Below are 15,671 nucleotides of genomic sequence, written 5' to 3'. Positions count from 1 at the left end.
TCCTGTGCTCCACTTAGGAATTGCCTCTCCTCTTGTGGGTTTCAGGATTAGCTTCTCCAAGGAACAGTTATTTAAGGTGTCAAGAAACATAACCTCTGAACAGGATGCAGAGATAAAATATACCCAGTCAACAGGGGGTAGCTGAAATCCCGTATTAGTTTTTTATTTTAATAGCCTCTTTAATCTCCCTGAGTATTTCACAGTCACTACCACCGTCCTGGTCAGGTGGTTGGTAGTATATTCCTACTTCTGTATTCTTCAAGCGTGGAATTACTAGCCATAGAGATTCTATGGTACAGTGTGGTTCATTTAAGATTTTTACTTCAGTTGACTCTAGATTTCCTTTCACAGATAGTGCCTCTCCCCCACCAGTGTGATCTATTCTGTCCTTCCGCTATATTTTATTTTATTTTAGTTAGTCTGATATAGTTGGTTTTAGTAATGAATTGAAAACTAGAGGTATGATCACAAATAAAAGTTATTTATTTCACTGTAACAGGCCCATAGTTTTTAAATAATTTAACAAACTCTTACTGTTGAGGTTACAGGCTATCCAGGAGGCATGGAGAGAAATGGAGTCACAATGACTAGTGCCTCAAAAGGCCAAAGACCTGTGTCATCAAGGGTGTTCATCATCGGTCTTCTGTCATTACACTCTTTTTGGGCAAAAGAACAGGCAACCTCACCCCAAAGAATTAACTCTGGATGCTCTTGGCCTAGGCAGGATGTTGCCTTCTGGTGAATAGGAGTTTAAAACAAAAATAGAATGCAAAATGGACAAGGAAGATAAGTATGACAATTGTGCAAATGCACAGATGAGGGCCCTCTGTCCGACTATTAGAATGCCAAAGGATTTTTAGCAAAAAGGTTAGGAATCTACTTGTTAAATATTGATTATAGTGGCATCCAAAGGCTCCAATTGAAATTGAGGCCGCATTGTGTTGTACAAATATAGAAGAAAGAATCCCTGCCCTGAAAGTACAGAACAAATCTCCCTTCTGGTTTAATCTTATACTTTCATTAACACTAAAAGAAAAGTGTTTTTTGTGATGTGTATAATTCAATTATGTAATGCCACTTTATCAAGGTGAATTTCTTAGAAACTTAAAGATTTACACTATGAATGAGTAGAATTTGCAATTACAGTGCAATAGTTGTCAGCGCTCATACTTCAGGATGTAGATGGCTCCATGAGCTGGCTCAATTTTATTTATCATATAGTGCATAAATACTGCATGAAAGTTTTATGCCTTCCTGTGGAGTATCTTGGCTTTGAAAGTTCTTATGCCATAGCTTGAGATATTGTTGATTGTGGCACAACATGTACTTTAGAGGAAGGTGCAAGAAATGCCATAGTGGCTATTTGTAAAATAAGCTGCCCCTAAGAAAAGTTAGCCTTAGTGGTTAATTTATGTCTGAAGCACATGTTTAAAACACTTCCCCCCCCCTAACTAATTGGACTGTGGACGTTCACTTAAGCTAGGTCTACACTGCCCTGCAGTTTGGACTGCAGAGGTGTGAACAGTAATGCCTGTCAATGTGCTACACTTCAGCTTCCCAGTGTGGATGCAGAAGGTGTGAATGAAAAGGTTCCTATTGTGCATTAATGTAAGCCTGTCTGAAGAGGATTATGTTAATGCAAAGTAGGAATATTTTAGTGTGCATCCACACAGAGGAGTTAGAGCATAGCACTTTGACCCACAGTGCTGTTAACAGCTCTCTAATCCAAACTGGAGGGTAGTGTATGTAGACAGGCCTGTGATTACCTGATACATTTTTAAATCCTGTCAAACTCTTAGCCTCAATGATACTTTATGGCAATACCTATCCCTTCTTTGGAGCCCACTGAACCACCATTTTCTCATTTCAAAATGTAAGCTTAGGTGTTCCTTTCTTTACTTCAAAAAATTCATTTTGCCTGTATGAAGTACTTTTATTAAGGAGACTTTCTATGACAGAAAAATCACACATTCAAAACATAAGGTTAAGCTCAAGTTCCTTCCTTTCTCAATTGAGTATAACCCAGGAGTTCAAACTTTCATAACATGGATCACATATAAAAAGATTTCACGGATTTCCTTCTCTCCCATTCATGACTGTATAAAGGGTCCTTGTGCCAACTATAGCAATTATGTTAATAGAAAATACTGGTGCATTGTTAGCTGCATTTCAATTTAATGAATGAAAGCAGGGAGTATTTAGTAGATAAAAATTGGGACTAGAGCCAGCACCTTGAGGCAAGTGTTAAAGATAGCTATTCTATAGTTTAGAATAGCTATCTTTTTTAAAAAATGTGATGTATTATACTGGGGTTTTTTGCTGGCATAGATTCTAAGTCAAAGCATAATTTAAATGTTTGGGGTTAATTTATAATCTCCATATCACTCATGTTAAAAGGAAATGCATATTCTTTGTTGTTTAAGACCTTCATTTAAGGTCTTCTGAAAGTCTAGTGTTAATTTTCACTTATTTAGGAATATTAGAACAAAATTAAATTGCTTTATGCTCACATGATACTAGTGTGTAAGTGATCTTACTTTACACTTCTTGATTAGAAAAGTACAGAGACGAGCTAATAGTGGCAACGATACAAAATGTTTAATTTACATGCAACAGTTATAATATAGCACGGCAACAAAATACACAAAATTTTGGCATTTATTTTTGTTCAAATGTTTCAGAAAAATGGACAGCATTTAGAACTGACACACACATGCAATCAGCTTCCTCATGCACAAACACTGACATTTACAAACTAATACTAGTGTGAAAGATTACATAAAACTTAAATTACATGACAGATGAATTTTATAGCAGCTCCTCCAACAGAGCTATCTGCTGACATGACTAGAAAATCACGATTATAGCCAAAGAACAGTGATGTACTGGGAGAAGTATTTAAAACAGCACAAGTTGCCCAAGTTACTGTACATAAATCGGTAATGTTAACTTTATGGAATCCTGCTTCCCTCATTGTCTTTGCATTAAAAATGCATCTTTAGTTTAGAAACTAATATTTAATGAATGCTGTTCAATTAAACTACTGAACTGCCATGAGATCATGTTCTTAGTGCAAGAACCAGGACATTACTTTATGCAGTAATAGTCATTCTGGTAGACCTTAGGAAAGGAGCACTACTGTTTTAATTAAGTTTTATTTCAGAGATCATTAGAGTGGGTTAGTCAGTTCTGAAAATGTGTAATTTCACATGCTTATCAAGGCAACATTCCTGCATTCTTCCGTTTACAAGAATGATTAGATTGCCTGTTTTTCTTTATCCCACCCTTTGAAAAACTAGTAGTGCCAAGGGTAAGATTACAAGAGGCACATTTCTCTGGCAAATATAAACAAAGCAAAGAGTACAGAATAGTATCTGACTGTAAACAAAAATCTATCTGAAAGTATGCTGTAATTAAATAAGCTTATAGTACTGAAGCTGCTCATGTAAACAATATTTGAAACTTCTTTGGCACAACAAAACATTTTCCCCTTGATTAATAAATACAACATGCTTACATGCATTTAATTTTTTTTTAAAGATACTGATCAGAATTACCTTAATAGCAAAATTCATAGAGAAAGGACTCGTTACATCTTACAAAGATGTAAGAATACAGTTTGAATTTTAAGAATACCGTTTGCAATTCAAAAATTAATTTGCAAACGTTAAAGGCAAGAGTTAAACTGGGAAGATGTGAAGTTTAGTTTCCTTTAAAAATGTTTTCCGGTAATTCATATCAGTAGCTTAGAGGCATAGAATTTTAAAGGATTCACTTCTGTTTAAGTATTACTGCACAGCATAACCAAGAAAAATACCTATCCAAAACTTTCATGGGGGAAAAAACCCCACCAGCATGAGAATATTGTCATTTAAATTATCAATTTTCAATCTGATCCTTTTTTACTTCTGAGATCCTTTACAGTGGACATGATGGGGGGGCGTGCTTCCCAAAGCTCTAAGGTGATGACAGCACAATGTTTCCCCCATCTTTATATTAACATAGTTACTTGCTTTTTGTTACTGACTTAGGATGCACCTTCTACCTGCAAAGTTCTTCCTCATTTGGGTCCCATGATCACCTGGTGACTTGCCTCCTAATCCCTTCTTAAAAGTTGGAAGTAATCCTGATGTGTAAGATTTGTTACTCTGTCCCCTCATCAAAACCTGGGGATGTATACTGTTTCTTAATATGGCTTTATCTGAGCATAAAAATTAACTCTTTAAGTGGCATAATGGGAATGCAAGTTTAACACTTACCTGTCAGTATTTCAAAACCTCTAACAGGTTAAATAAGTTATTTGAGATCCTACATAATAGAACATATGCAGATTAAAATGATATTTAAACAAGGAATGGTTTGTAATATAATGTAAACTGGAATTCAGATATTCCTTTGCTAGCCTGCCAAGATTTATTCCCTGTCTCTTCTGCAAGTGTTGACAAATATGCAGAGCAGTACAAGGAAGTGCTCTAGCTAAGAGCCCCTGTGGAACATAGATCACGACAGTTTAGCAGAAGACTTATGTTCACATATTTCATTCTAAAAGGTAATCATTTGTTACTAAATCATGCATACATTCTGTACCTGACTGGGATTCTTAAACAATTTAAGATCTCAAAGGGTAAGTCCAGGAAAAATCCTTTTAAAGAAAAGCATGACGCACAATGCATGTACGTTTTGTGACTTTTCTTTAAATAGATCATTATGAAATAAAGCAGCATATTCTTTAGCTTGCTTGAACCTTTAAGAGTCTTCACAGCAAGTCAAATTATGGCATGTAAACTGAATGCATACAACACAAAAGCTCTTCCTTGTTATGTATATCTGTTCAAGATGGAGTTAGACCTGGACTTGTCATCTCTGCTGTAGGACTTGCAAGGTATTCACTTGATTTCAGACTTGTAAGAGATTTATAACTTGCTACAGAAGTCAGAGAGCCACAGAGACCAAGCAATGATGGAGTGTCTTCCTTCCCTGTTAAAACAGAATTACATTAATCACTATTACAATGCAATTCCTAATACTAGATTTACCTGAACTGGGGTAACACTGAGGGAAGAGAGAAGGTCAGTATATGTATCTGTTTATAGAATGTTCATCCTTGATACAACATAAGCACACATGCACAAATGCAGTTGCCAGTTTTTAGGGAAACATGCTACTGTGCCCAGCATCTCCCACAATTCTAGATGTCTAGGCAGTTCTCCCTCTACAGCTCACAGAGACATCTGAGTTTTGGTGCCGCGTGGTCTGACCATGCCTCTTCTACTGCTTCCTTCCAGATTCTCTGCCTCTGGAGCACCACACAGTGGTGATTTCTTTTGCTTCTGCCCTTACTCTTTCCATCTTAACTCTTCTGCCAAGTTTTTTGGGCAGTGGAAAGCAGTATTCTTCCTCCACAGCATTCCTCCTCCCTGGGTTGGTTAACCCTTCAGGGTTGAGCCTCTATTGCAGTGTGTCTCTGCCAGCGCTTGTGACCCATAGAGGCATGGCAGAGCAGCCAAGAAAGCACCAGGTTGAATCCAAAAGGTGCTGTAAGGCAGCTTTCCCATGGTTGGCAGATGGCAAGCTGGGCCCAGCCTGCACCCAGCCTTCCATCCCCTAACTCCATTAGGTCCCATGGTTACAAGTCCAACAGGCAAGTGGAGTTCCCTACTAGGGATGTAAATATAGTTTAAAAAGTTAACCATTTAAACAATATTTTTATTGTTTAAATGGTTAACTGATTAAAGGGAGGGGGCTGGGGCTGCGCCAGCCAGCACAGCTTGCGGCTGGGGCCGATGCTGCTGCAGCTGGCAGGACTAGGGGTTAAGGTGGGTTAACCAATTAGACTAATGCTTACTGGTTAACATTTTGCATCCCTATTCCCGACCCACTGAGGCAGCCACAACTCTAATGTGGAAAAAATGGACCAGGAACCCCAGTGCACAGCAGAGAGAGGCTCTAAAAGTGAGGAGGACCCTGACCACTGGACTCTTAGAGTAAGTCCCAGGAGGCCTGAGCAGAACAGAGAGGAGGCTTGCAGAGTGACCAGTCCTGCCCACAAGACTTAAAGTGGGTCCTGAGCACCCTGGAAAAAAGCAGGGCTTCTAAATCAGCCCGCCCACCCCTTCCAAGCAGATCAGAATGGCTCTGACTATGAGTTGGCCCCTGTAACATCTCAAGAGGGCTCCAGACCCTAAGGAAGGCAAGCCACAAAAGGCATCACCAAAGCCACTGCAGAGGGTCTATACTCCTGAAGCATGCTAAAAAGGTTTAAAAAAATTTAAAAGGAAAGACAGCACACAAATCCAGGAGATTAAAGTCCTCTTCTTCCTCCTAAACTGAGGAAGGTGAGCTGTCTGTTTCTGAAACCTGAGCAGGTTCCTGTGAGTAAGCCTTAGAAGAAATTTTTCCCTTCAAAATCCTCCCTTGAGGCTGCAATATCGCTTCACTCCTTGAGGAACTGATTAGGGATGAATGGAACAAGCCTGGTAAGGGCAAGCACATCAACAAGAGCAATCTCAGGCTCTGTTACATTCAAGAATGAAAGGTACACCAAAGCTTGACACCTGTGTGCATCCCTTGCCAAAAATATGATTATTGCCTCAAAAGGGGGAGAGTTCCACCTTAAGGACCTGGAGGCTGGAAAGATGGAGGACAGTTACAAAGAGGGCTCTGACGCCTCCTCTGCCACCTCTGAGTGTTCCTGGCAGTTACCTACTTTGCAGGAGCATCTCTTACCTGGCTGGAACATCTGCTCTTAAGGGCTTTGAAATGACCCTGACTTTGGCTCCACTTTCAAGGGTCTTTCCAGAAACAGCCTTTGTAGTGGACACCTCAATGGATGCAATGAAGTTTTCAGCCCAAGCCAAGGGTTCCAGTTCAGTAGCCAGGCGCCACCTATGGCTTCAACCCTCGAAGATGGATACTTATTCTAAGCAGGTCCTATGCTCATCCAAGTTTACAGGCTTCCTCATTTTTGGAGAAAAACTGGGAAAGATGGTGGCTGACAAGATGGCAAAATCCAAACAGTCTCTCCTTTCCTCACTAAGGGTCCTCAGAACAGAAAATAGACCAGCCTTCATACAGAGACACTCCTTTTGCTCCTCATCCTCACAGAGGTATGAGGTTTATCGTTTACTGGTGAAGGGGCAACAAATTCCCTGAGTGAAAATACTGGAATCAAAGTACCAGGGGAAATTCCAGAGGGACCTCAGCCTCCAACCCTCCCAAATCCACTTTATGACAAAGATTGCATAGGCTCCCGCAACAGCTGAAGCTAGGGGTCAGGATTTCCTATTTCCTGGAAGAATGGTTTTCAATGACCATAGACAAATGGGTCAGGGATATAGTGAGTGAGACAGAGCTCCTTGAGCTGCAGGCTCTACCCATCCCTTCTTCATCCAATCACCCAGCTCCAATAGCCCTGTAAAACAGTCTGATGCAGAACAAAATATCTCATCTTTTGGATATGGGAATGATAAGGTGGGTTCCCTTAGAAGAAAGGTTCTCTGGGTTCTGCTCCATCTTCTTCATTGTACAGCAGCAAATGGGGAGTATCAGAGCCATTCTCTATCTCAAAAGCAACAAGTGGATAAAGAAAAAGTTTTGAGTGGAGATTGTGGCCTCTACAGTATCATACCTGTCCCAGGAGGGACTTCTTGACTTCATTTGACCCAGAGGACACATTTCCATATTCCCATCAGACTGCGCCCACACAGACTTCTGTAGTTTGCAAAAACACTCCCTCCCATTTGGTCTCTCCTCAACCCCCAGGGTTTTTACAAAGATGTTGATTGTGATAATGGCCAGACTCAGGTCACAGGAAACTCACCTGTTCCCCTTCCTGGATGACATCTGATCAAAGCTCCATCACAGCACAAAAGGTCACATCTTGAATGGGAAATCTTCTCCAGGGACCCAGCTTCAATGCCAAGAAAAGTTCTCTAGTTTCATCTAGGAATTTATTTTCTTGCTCCAGAGCTACTGTAACACTATGCCTCCAACTGCTAGGACTTGTGGTGTCATGCATATGGATCCCCATGGGCACAATCATGCATCGGAAGTCTTCAAGCTTTCATACTAGAGGTGTGGGATCACACCATGGAACACAATAAAGATCAAGTATAAGTTCCAGCACAGGTGTTCAACTCCTTACAGTAGTGTTCAGCCCACAACAATCTGCGAAGGCATGCCGATCTGCCTTCCAGCTCCTCTAGTCCAAGCAGCCGATACCAGCCTGGAAGGCTGGGAAGTTCACTTGGAGACCTAAACAGCCCAGGTCCTATGGAACCAGGAGGAAAAGGCTCATAGCAAAAACCTCCTAGAGCTGAGAGGGGGAACTATGTTCTAGTTCAGACAATATGATTGCATATTTAAAGGGGAAAACAAGGAGTCCAACACTACATGTGGAAGCAATGGAAACAATAAAGTGGGCAGAATCATTCCTTCTTTCCCTCAGAGTGATCCACAACAAAGGTGATCTGAACCCAATATGCAGGCTGGCTCGGGAGACGCTGGCTCAATAATTCCGAGTGATGCCTGAATCAGGTGGTTTTTAATTTCATCATTCATATATTTGGCCTCCCTTCAGCCAATCTGTTTGTGAATTGTACCAAGGCAGAGACCAAAATACTTCTCAGGCTCCCTGGAAGACAATCCACAGGTAGTAGATTCCTTTGAGCCGACTGGTTAGCCAGACTGATGTGCCACTCTTCCCCAAATGGGGTCTTTCACTATTTTTCAAGGCTTTGACAAGTCATTCCTTTGAGCCCCTGACTTCAGTGTTGGCCTTTTATTTATCCATTAAGAATTGTTTCTTAGTAGCTCTCACATCTGCGAGGTGAGTGCTGGAGTTGGCAGCATTATCTATAGGTGAGCCTTACTGTGTGTTCCTCAAGACAAAAGTGGCACTCAGAACACCAGAATCCTTTCTTCTTAAGGTAAATTTCTCCTTCCATATTTCCAAAGAACTTGTGCTTCCTTCATTCTGTCCAAAACTACAACATCCAACTGAAAAGGTGTGGCACACCTTAAAGATCAGAGGAGTGTTGAAAATCTATCTCAAGCATACAAAAATCTGCAAGAAGATTGGGCTCCTTATTCATGCCCTCCCACCCTAAATGCCAAGGACTCAGAAATTCCAAGTCCTCCATTGCTCAGTGGATTAGATTGATGATTTGAAGGCTTCCACAATATACAGAGGCTTCTGTCCCAGAATGGATCAAGCATGCTTCACAAGATACTGACCAACCACCTGGCCAGAATTAGCAAGTGTGTTCACTTTGGAAATTTACAAAACAGCTAACACCTTCAGTAAGTACTAAAAGGTGGAATTTCTGTCTTCTGCAGAGGCTTCCTTTGGCAGGGAGGTGTTGTGTGTAGTGGCCAGAAATAATAGAAACTTTTGAGTGAGCTCACAAAAAGGGGAGGGAGGTACTTCTTTCCTGCCAAACTTTTGTTTCATAACCTCCCTATATCTGTTCAGTACTCGCTACTTCCCAGATACCCAGAATTCTGGGAGACACTGAACTCCAGAATGTTACATTTCTTACTGATAATTTCCTTTCTGCTAGCAGCATCTCCTACAGTTAAGGGTCAGATATTAAGTGGAATTGTTACTATACGACCATCTTTCTTGGTCTAATGTATGCAGCTATTTCATTATCTCTGGAATATTTGTTCATGTTATACAAGTTTAACAGATTGGGAACAACTCATCAGGCAGCAAGAAGGAGCAGAGAGGGTTAGGCCAGACCATGCAAACACCAAAACCCTGATCCATCTTCATAAGCTGCAGTGAGAGAAGAGCTGCCCTGATGTCCAGAATTGTGGAAGACACTGCTAACAGAAGGGAAATTAATCAGTAAAAAAATATTCCATTAAGGCTTCAACCAAACATCAGCAATAAATTACCAGAATGATGCCATGACCAGAGATTTATTGTTTTTAATCTTTGTTGGAAAAAAAACCCACTGGAATCAGTAAATGCTATTACCAAAGATAAATATGTTTTGTTTTTCATCCTTCTTGATAATTCCTCATAAAAGATATCAGATTTACACTGGCAGTATCAGTGCAAACTTCCCATTATGCCTCACAAACATGCAACCTGGAGGGACTACCTCCAGAGATGAGGCTAGGTGAGGCAACATGTCAATTTAACCCACGTTCTCCCTGCCCACAGTGGAACTAATTAGTGCCAATTATGGTAGTGCGTTTTGTGACAGCCAGACACTTACCCAATGAGATCACCTTATTTCCACAGGCCACCAAACAGGAATCAGATAACAGCTTTTGGTAGCCACCAATCTGAACTGGGTTTGAACAGATGACTAAGACGTCTCACGCACTATATTGTATTTGCAACCCAGTCCACCAAAAGTTCAAGGAATTTTGCATCTGTAAAGTAGGCATTTCTGAACACTGTGCCTCTGAATTCTCATTTAAAGGGAAGCCCTACCTTTGAGGAAAAAAAACAGTATAGTGAAAATAATCCACTCTCTTACAGCACTTACCGGCATCTTCCAATGGATCTTTGCATAATTTAAGTCTTACATCTGCTTTAAAAAAAAATATGGGTGACTGAATACAGTGCTTATGGAATGAACTCAAGCAAACACCCTTAAAGATCTACACTCACTCTATCCCCAGGAAAAAAAAGTTTTGTTTTGTTTTTTAACTCAATATTCTGAGAAAATATATGGGAAAGCTGGGAAAATAATTTAACAGTATGCATCCACCATTCGAGCTCTAAAACTTTGGATGTGGTGATAAGGGATTTTTGAACATAACATTACTATCATCAGGAAAGTTACCTAAATTTCCAGCTGGATAATTTGCAACTACGAACATCTCAGAGATGAGATAAAGGTTGTGCAGAGGGAGGCTTTAGCATTTACAGTTGAGCTGAGGGATGTTCATGTCACCTGGCAGAGGCAGCAGGAGTGTTGAGGTAGAATTGGTTGTTATTAGGTGCCAGAGCATTCTTTGGAGGGTGTAAATTATGTTCAGCATGCGACAGCACTCTTTGGGATCAGCAGTTGGGCAAGACGCTAAAATCTCACTCCCACAATGAACTTCACAATCCCTTTCAACTGAACTTTATATTAAAAATCTGCAATTCAGAAAACCACATTTTCAAATGTTACCATAAGAACACGTGTCGTATTGTGACAGGGTGGAGTGCCACTCCTATCATCTGCTCTGTCTATGCAGACTATTCAGAGTCTTTCAGTTGTTAAACACCGCTGTGTAGTTTATTTCATTACTCTTTTCACCACCGTTACTGATCCATACACCACAGTATTTACAAAATCAGTTTCTCCTCACCCTTCTGCCAAGAAGAGGAGAGGGAAGAGCTGTCTGCACCTTCTAGCTCTGCTAGCCTGCCTTTCCCTCCAGCATTTCCTGCTGGTGCCTTCTTCTACCCTCTGCATTAATTGGCTAACTAACTCTTTAGCATATTAAAATAAGCTGGGAAGGATTAATTAGGTAAGTCAGATCCACCTTGGGGGGAGTTAATTGGTGTTTAACTGATCAAAGTGCTGACTTAAGCTGTTGGTTCCCAGCACTCTGCCACATATATGTAAGACACAGGAAGGCACTATCCTGCTCTACTTGGCACTGCCGAGGGCTCAGCTGGAGTACCATGTCCAATTCTGGGCATCACACTTTAGGAAAACATGGACAAATTGGAGAGTGTCCAAATGATAAAAGGTTTAGAAAATCTGTTCTATGAGGAAAAGTTAAAAAAAAACTGGTAATGTTTGATCTTGAGGAAAAAAAGACCATGGGAGGGAGGGGGACTGATAACAGTCTTCATATAAAGGATGTTAGAAAGAGGATGGGGATCAATTGTTCTCCATGTTCACTGAAGGTAGGACAAGTTGTAATAGGCTTAATCTGCAGCAAAGATGATTAAGGTTAGATATTAGAAAAAACCTAACTATACAGATAATTAAACTCTGCAATAGGCTTCCAAGGGAGGTTGTGAAATCCCCATCACTGGAGGGTTTTAAGAACAAGTTAGAAAAACACCTGTCAGGGATAGTCAACGAAGTTTACTTAGTTCTGCCTCAGTGCAGGGGACTGAACGTGCTTTCTTGAGGTTCCTTCCAGGCCTACATTTCTATGAGTCTATGATAATAAGTGCATCACTGCATTAAAAAAATGCATCTTACAACAGATTATAGCAAAATCTGAACCATCTAAGGCCCTGACTTCCACTAGATGTGAGACATCTCAGTACTTTGACAGATACATAAAAATCCAGTTACCTACTTTTCTGTACCTGGTATTCTTCGAGATGTTCTTCCATTCCACTGTAGGTGTGTGCGAATGTCTCGTACGGATTTGTTGGAGAATTTTTTCCCTCAGCCATACCGATTGGGGTGGTCCAAGAACCCTCTGTTGTTATGTGCCAGTATGTGCTGGAATAAAGAGGCAGAGCCGCCCCTGACTCCTCTCAGTTTCTTCATACCAGGTAGACTCTGATAGAGAGGGGAAGGTTGGCGGGTCGTGGAACGGACATGTGCAACACATCTCAAAGAACAACAGTTACAGAAGGGTAGATAATCATTCTTCTTTGAGTGCTTGCATATGTCCATTCCACCAGGTGACTCACAGATAGACAATCATAGAGGTGGGCTCAAAGTCGACCTGAACAGTGCTTGTAAGACCACCCATCCAAAATTGTCATTATCCCTGGACTGATGAACAATGGTCATCTGTGTTTACCTCTCTCCAGTTTGCAAATATCAATGATAGGTACTTGCACCAAGTAAGCCACTGATGTTGCCTGTGCTCTAGTAGAATGTGTCAATACCCTAACTGGGGGGCTATATTAGCCAGCAGGTAATAAAACAAATGCATAAAGAGATCTAGAATGAAATCCACCAAGAATCTTAGTTCTGTCTGCAATCACAATGAACAACTGAGTAGAGGTCCTAAATAACTTAGTATGTTCCAGTTGGAAAGCTAGAGCCCTTCTCACATTCAACAAATGAAGTCTCTTCTTATCGCTGTGGGCATGAGGTTTCATCAAGTCAGCTTGATTACTTGATTAACATGAAAGAGAGACCACCGTAGTGAGAAATTTTGGGTGAGGATGAAGATAAACCTTAAACCTATTAAAAATTGTATATAGAGGCTCTGACACTAGGGCTTTCAACTCTTCCACTCTTCTGGCCAAGGTGGTGGCCACTAGAAATGCTACATTTACATAGAGGTAAGCAGAGCGCAAGTTGCAAGGGATTTAAAGGGCAATCCTGTCAATTTTGTTAGGCCCAAGTTCAGATTCCAGGATCTTGCATGTGTGGATTTAATCTGACCATGCCCTTTAGGAATCTGGCTATGATGGGGTTGGGGAAAAAGGGATCTACTATCCACCAAGTTGTGGAAGGCCAAAGTAGCTGCCAGATGCAACCTTATAGAGCTAATAGACAAATTCTGTTTTAGATATAGAAGGTAAGTCCAGCATGTGGTCCAGGCCCGTTCTGGAGATACAGCTTTCTGGCAGGACCAAATGGAGAAACATTTCTACTCAGACAAGTAAGTGCTCCTAGTTGAGGGTTTTCTGCTATTCAGAAGCACTTTGTGAATGTCCTTTGAAAAGGATCTTTCAAAGGATGTTATCCATTAAGCATCCAGGCTGATCAGAGACTGGAATAGTGCAAATGACTATGGTCCTGGGAAATCACATCTGAATCCAATGGGAGAGAGAATGGAGGCTCAATTAGCAAGGTTAGTAGAGTTGAGTACCAATGTTGACAAGGCCATGCCAGTGCTATAAGAATGAGATGAGCATGGTCTTGTTTCACTTTGGACAAGACCCTGGGTAACAAAGGAAGTGAAGGAAAGGTGTACAACAGGGGATTCTTCCAGGATAAGAGAAAAGCATCTGTCAGTGAACTGCCAGCTGAGACATCCCTTGGAACAACATTGATGGCATTTTCTGATAGTTTTTGTTGTAAATAAATCCACTTGGGGAGTTTCCCCAGAGCTGGAAAATGGATCTAGCCACATCTGGATGTAATGACCACTCAAGAGAGATATGCTCAGCTTATCAGCTAACATGTTCTGTATCCCTGGAAGGTAAGCAGCCTTGAGATGAATCAAGTTGTTTATGCATAAGACCCATAGGTGAACTGCCTTTTGGCAAAGTTGAATTGATTGCACTGCTCTCTGCATTATGTTTTACATAAGCAGACAAAGTTGTGTATTAAAATTAAATTCTTTCCCACTTTCTGGGGGAGGAAGGCCAAGCAAGCTAGATGTACTATGTTAGATCTCTGACATTTATATAAGTCTTTTGATCTTGGGATGACCAAAGACCCTGAGTCTGCAGGGGCTCCATATGAGCTCCCCAATGCAGGGATGATGCATCTGGGACTAGAGTGAGGTTGGCAGCGGGGAGAAATAGGGGACCTACACACACTTTAAGAGGGTCCATCCACCAATCCAACACTGACAACGCTGACACTGGCCCTAGAACCACTTTGTCCAAATGACGATGATTCAGGGCACATCCTAAAGCTAGCCATGCCTGCAGCTTTCCGAGATGCAGCCTGGCATGCTGAACTGCACAGGACCATGCTGCCATGTGACCCAAGAGACTGAGGCAGCTGCGTGCTGTGGAGAGTAGGTATGTTTTAGCCTCAACAGTAATGTTTTGAACCTGAATTGTGGCAGAAAGGCCATGGCCTTTGTGCAGTCCAAGACCAGCCCAATGAATTCTATTCTCTGTACTGGTTTTAGGATTGATTTGTCCTGATTCAGCAGAAGTCTCAGTGCATCATAGGTGGACAGGACAGTGGATACACTGGATAACACGAACCTCAGACTGACCTCTGATCAAACAGTCATCCAGGTACACAAACACAGGGACTCTAAATTTTTGCAGATGTGATTTTTCTACCCTGCTTAAGACGCACCAATCTGATGTTATATGGGTCCAACTGCTTAGAAAGTGGGATAAGCAATTGGAAAACAAAAGGTGGGAAACACATGGAACTATGGTAACTGGTACTCTGGCCTCAACCAACCCATTAAAATGCCTATTTGGACAAAGCAACTGGATGGGATGAGATAGGTGATGCCGAAGAAGAGGGAAGTGGAAGATGCCTTTTATAACCCCTGCCCTTTCTCTTTGGTGCATCTTGGGACCAGGGAGCAAAAACTTGGTAACTATATGGCTGCTCTGGATGAAATTGTTTCCTTTTCACCGCTGGAGTACAGATTCCAAGAAATTTCAATAAAAACAACAGGAGTCCTTGTGGCACCTTAGAGACTAACACATTTATTTGGGCATAAGCTTTCATGGGCTAAAACCCACTTCACCAGAGGCATGGAGTGAAAAATACAGTAAGCAGAATATATATTATAGCAGATGAAAAGATGGGAGTTGCCTTACCAAGTGGGGTCAGTGCTAATGCACCTTAATTGAATTAGCTCAAGTGGCCTATTCTCAATAGTTGACAAGAAGGGGTGAATACCAAGGGAGGGAAAATTACTTTTGTAGTGCTAACGAGGCCAATGCAATCAAGCAGCCCATTTTCAACAGTTGACAAGAAGGTGAGAGTATCAGCAGAGGGAAAACTGCTTTTTGTAGTGACCCATTCACTCCCAGTCTTTATTCACGCCTAATTTGATGGTGTCCAGTTTGAAAATTAATTCCAGTTCTGCAG

The 15,671-nt window shown here is 41.2% G+C and overlaps 1 protein-coding gene across 1 annotated transcript in view; it reads right to left on the bottom strand.

The window, feature by feature from the left end:
- Window positions 1-1,915: 1,915 nt before the first annotated feature.
- RUNDC3B (RUN domain containing 3B) overlaps window positions 1,916-15,671 on the bottom strand; it is a 187,937-nt gene continuing 174,181 nt past the window's right edge. The window contains 1 exon segment of the mRNA XM_030550481.1: window positions 1,916-4,977. Coding sequence (XP_030406341.1) covers window positions 4,832-4,977 — 146 coding nt within the window. The 3' untranslated portion in view covers window positions 1,916-4,831.

The sequence above is a fragment of the Gopherus evgoodei genome, chromosome 2, assembly GCF_007399415.2.
Source record: "Gopherus evgoodei ecotype Sinaloan lineage chromosome 2, rGopEvg1_v1.p, whole genome shotgun sequence".
NCBI classification, from domain to species: Eukaryota; Metazoa; Chordata; order Testudines; family Testudinidae; genus Gopherus; species Gopherus evgoodei.
The sequence above is the reverse complement of the archived record's forward strand: the minus strand, read 5'-3'. Positions and strand labels throughout refer to the sequence as shown.